This window comes from Trematomus bernacchii, unplaced genomic scaffold (genome assembly GCF_902827165.1).
Source record: "Trematomus bernacchii unplaced genomic scaffold, fTreBer1.1, whole genome shotgun sequence".
Lineage (NCBI taxonomy): Eukaryota > Metazoa > Chordata > Actinopteri > Perciformes > Nototheniidae > Trematomus > Trematomus bernacchii.
The window spans coordinates 3,561,404-3,566,012 of NW_022987782.1; the positions used below are offsets into that span (position 1 = coordinate 3,561,404).

At 40.8% G+C, this 4,609-nt stretch overlaps 1 protein-coding gene across 1 annotated transcript; it reads right to left on the minus strand.

The window, feature by feature from the left end:
* Positions 1-1,515: 1,515 nt before the first annotated feature.
* On the minus strand, positions 1,516-2,706 carry LOC117497396 (piggyBac transposable element-derived protein 4-like). The gene has a single exon (XM_034149373.1). It carries the CDS (start codon positions 2,704-2,706, stop codon positions 1,516-1,518), a length of 1,191 nt encoding a protein of 396 aa, XP_034005264.1.
* Positions 2,707-4,609: the final 1,903 nt, after the last annotated feature.

Here is a 4,609-nt window from a genome sequence, read left to right on the forward strand (position 1 = left end):
CAGGCTCGAAAATGACATGCCCAAAACAAATGACTACAACTTCACTTCTAAAAGGGTTATATGAATATTTTCTTTTATCAAAGCAAGGTTACATCTGTGAGTTGGATGTCGAAGTGTCAGAATCAATATAGATTTTTCTCAGTCAGAGTAAATTCAGATGGAACATAGTAAAAAAAAGGTAAATTCTTACCTCCGCCTAAAGAAAAAACATTACTTATAGTGAAAACCACCCTTGAATGATGGGATGGTAGACTAAAAGCTTTAGGAATCCAAACTATAACATATAATAAGTACCCTGTATCAAGATTGAGGCAAAACAAGTTAAATTTGACCTTTTTAGAGAGGTTTAGCAAAAAAAGGTTCCAGGCGGAATAAGCTTTCGGCACATTTGGGTATATCTGGTTCCATCAGTGCCATTTGACCTTTTTCAGGTACCAGACTATAAAAATGATGTATTACATTGAATTATCACCATAGGTATTCATTCCATTCAAATAAAAAAAAAAAAAAAAAAGATTAATATTTTTTTTTTTTTTTTTTAAAAGACCCGCCGACGGGGGCTTTGGGGCTTAACAGGTTAATGTCTTTCATTTTTGTAAAGCTTTTGAATGTGTTATATTTGATGAAAAAAAAAACTCTTAACCTGTTAAGCACCATGCCTGTTTTTCAGGTTTCAGGCTCAAAAATGACATGCCCAAAACAAATGACTATTACTTAACTTCTAAAAGGGTTATATGAATAATTTCTTTTATCAAAGCAAGGTTACATCTGTGAGTTGGATGTAGAAGTGTCAGAATCAATATAGATTTTTCTCAGTCAGAGTAAATTCAGATGGAACATAGTAAAAAAAGGTAAATTCTTACCTCCGCCTAAAGAAAACCCATTACTTATAGTGAAAACCACCCTTGGATGATGGGTTAGTAGACTAAAAGCTTTATGAATCCAAAGTATAACATATAATAAGTACCCTGTATCAAGATTGAGGCAAAACAAGTGAAATTTGACCTTTTTAGAGAGGATTAGTAAAAAAAAGTCCAGGCGGACTAACCTTTGGGCACATTTGGGCACGTTTGGATACCATCAGTGCCATTTGACCTTTTTCAGGTACCATACCGTAAAAATCATTTTATTATCACTATAGGTATTCATTCCATCAAAATACAAGTGTTTTTATAAAAAATAATTTTTAAATAATTTAAATTTTTTTTTTTTTTTTTTTATTGTTTTAAATTACATTTCTTTTTTTTAATGTAAATGGTGTGTGTGTGTGTCTGTGTATGGACTTTTCCACAGTCCTTACATGTTTATCACCCGACTAACACTTCTAGGAAGGTTTACTTACACAATAAAAATTAGGAAACATAGGATAAATTTGTCTCCAACAGGAGCAGATTTATTTACACAACACACTATAAAATAAAACTACACTAAAACCTAAATAAAACCACAAGCATTTTTTTTGTAAACACTCGCAAAAAAAAAAAAAGCAAAAATGTACACAAAAAGAAAAAGTGTTCAGTCAGAGGTGTGCCATGCCTTGAAGCAGTTCTTCTTTGAAGTGAGGCACAGAGGGATCAGGCACTTAGTGCAGTATATAGGTGTCTTTACCGTTTTGTTGCCAGCCTCAGAGCACCTCCTGCAGTACCTCCTGTGCTTGGTGGCATCTTCCCCATAATACGCGGGCATGCATACCTGTGATGATGGGGGGAGTGGTGGTGGTGCTGCAGGGACATCACCCCTCAATTCTGCAGAAAGCTGCTCCCTGAAGGACTTCTGGGTGTGTGGGTTCGTCATGCCGGGGTCAACCCTCATCTTGTGCAGCTCCTTGTGGAGAATGAAGCTGTTGACCACGGCAATGTCCAGAAAATGGTAAAAAAAAGTCTTGTACCATTTCATGGTTTTGCGGAGAACGCTGTAGTACCCAATCAAAGCATCGGACACATCCACGCCGCCCATGCTTCTGTTGTAGTCCACCACAGCGTCAGGAACGGTAACAATCTTAGTCTGCCACACACCAGCCCGTTTCACATTCCTCCTGACAGTCTGTCCACTGAAGGCTGCATGCACTGTGGAGCACATGGTCACTTCACGGCTGTCCATCCACTTTATGAACAGGAGCTTGCTTCTCCTTATCCAACGCATATCTCCCCTTTCAGCCTTTTTCGGAAGGTCGTTCAACTCAGTCTGTGGAAAACCAACTCGATTTTTTCGAATGGTCCCACAACAGCCAATGTTTTTTGCGAACAAATCCCCAAAGAGGGCAGGGCTTGTGTAAAAGTTGTCCACAAAGAGTGTGTAGCCCCCACCGAGCAGAGGGAAAGGCAGGAGGTCGACCACGGAGGTGTAGCTGAGTCCCTGGCCTGAGAGGAACTCACTCTTCCCTGTGTACACAAAGAAGTTCCATGTGTATGCCGTGGAGGAATCCGCCAGCACAAACAGCTTGTAACCCCACTTTGTTGGCTTATTCTTCATGTACTGCTTCAAGCTTATGCGGGCTTTGGAGGCGACCATCCTTTCATCTATTGAAATGTTTTGATGGGGCTGGAAATGTGCTTTGCAGGCAGCAGTGATTTCAGTGTACAGGGGCTTTATCTTGAAAAGTCTATCGTACTCTGCGGTGTTCCTTTTGCGATCATTTTCTTCGTCTTCTTTCGGGTCGCTCATGTGCAATGACCACAGGATGGCGTGGAAGCGTTGCCGGGACATCGTATCACCTGGGAATTTGAAATTATATGGAAATGATGTCCTCCAGTAGTCCGATTGGTTGTGAACGCTAACTAGGCCTGTGAAAATGACAATGGACAGGAAAATATAAAAATCCTTGAAAGTCAGCACTTTCCAAGGGTACTTCTTTCCAGCCTGCAATTGATACAGGGCCTTTGTGTTTGTGTTGGCAATGATTGTATGAACCACGGCATGGCTAAAAAATAGTTTGAAAAGCTGAAGGGGAGACCATTGTGCAGTGTTGTCCAACGCTGGCCCTGGGACCCTGGCAGGCATGAACCTCAGTGGCTCTGGTGTTTGGTCATTCTCTTCTTTGTTGTGCCACCCGAGTTCTTCCTCTGTCGTTCTGGAAGAGGAAGACCCACCTCGACCTCGGCCACGCTTTCTGGGATTTACAGCTTTTTTCGATGCTTTTCTTTTGCTGGGCAGCTCAAATGATGGTTCCGAATCAGAAGATGCAGAGGGAGGCTGAGTTAGTACAGGTGCAGACATCCGGCGACGTAGCTTGGATGTTGAGGGCTCTGGGGCAACTGTATGCTGATCTGATGCACGTCGTAGCTCGGATGAGGCAGATGTTGATGGCTGTGATCCAGAAGCCATATCATACTCGTCATACTCACTGTGAAAAATGTGGGAAAAACAAATCGATTACTTCACTGGCTTATTCTTTCAAAAATGTAACTCAAATCAGAAATAATTCCTCCATTTAGCGTGTGTGAAATAACAGTATATATATATATGATATACAATACAGCTTTATTTATATACTGCCGTGTTATAGTGACGAAATACAATTAATCTATTGATAAGTGTTCACCAACACGTGTTCCCATTGTTTACTTGTCTCGCAGAACAACAAAACAGCATCCATTTCGCGTACAGTAGGCCTATAGACTGCGTTGATATACAATACAGCTTTATTTATATACTGTTTTAATTAATTATTTATTTATTTATAATTAATCTATTGATACGTGTTCACCAACACGCATCTTCCCATTGTTTTTCGACTCTCAGAACGATTATGCGAGAACAACAAAGCGGCGTCCATTTTTTCTTTTGCGAGTGTGGAATTACTATAGATTACACCAAATACATAACTAATAGACACAAACAGAGAGAGTACATACCTTTCCTGAAGTTCATAATCCGGGTCTGATTGTGGCTGAAGTAAATCCTCATCTTCTGACGGAGAGTCAGCGAACACCATTTCCACGGCATCTTCAAGCTTGTACAACCTCTTTCTGGGTGGCATTATTTGCTCAAATAAGTCCTAAAAGCAAATAAATCCTTGTCCTTGTCCTTATATATAATAATAATATTATGTTATGCTGTCGTCTCGGTTTTCTCTGTTGTCTCTGTGTTCTCTGTTCGCTGTGTTCGTCGCTTCGTTCGTTTGCTCCTCCGGTGCTGCTGGCGGTGCTGCTGCTGCTGCGTCGTCTGCGTAATGTGGCTGGAGCTGGCATAATTTATGTTACGCAGGATCGTAACTCTGGAACCCATTGGTCGATTTGGGTGATTGACACCTTTTTTGAAACTTTAGAGCCAATAGAATCGAGCTGCAGTTAGTAAAACCGGCTAAACAACTACGTGGAGGAGGGGGAGCTGTGCGTATACCTCGTGGGAGACAGCATCAGTGCCGGACTGCAAAACTTTATACCTACTCTGCTGCCATGAATGTAATGATAGATTATCAGGACCAATTCTAAAAGGACTAAGAGATTTTGGATTAACCTTGAGCAGCGTTTTTATTCCCTTGAACACGACTTTTGATCACAAAACAGCAACGGTAAGACAAAATTATTGTTACGGTTTTGAAAACTGTTGTTCTTTTCTTGCTCTGTTCTGGCTGCTAGCTCAGTGAGTTTGTGTCCTCCAGTGATGA

Excerpts from the sequence above, each read along its gene's own strand:
- LOC117497396 (XM_034149373.1), bottom strand. The coding sequence starts at position 2,706 with ATGTCCCGGCAACGCTTCCACGCCATCCTGTGGTCATTGCACATGAGC.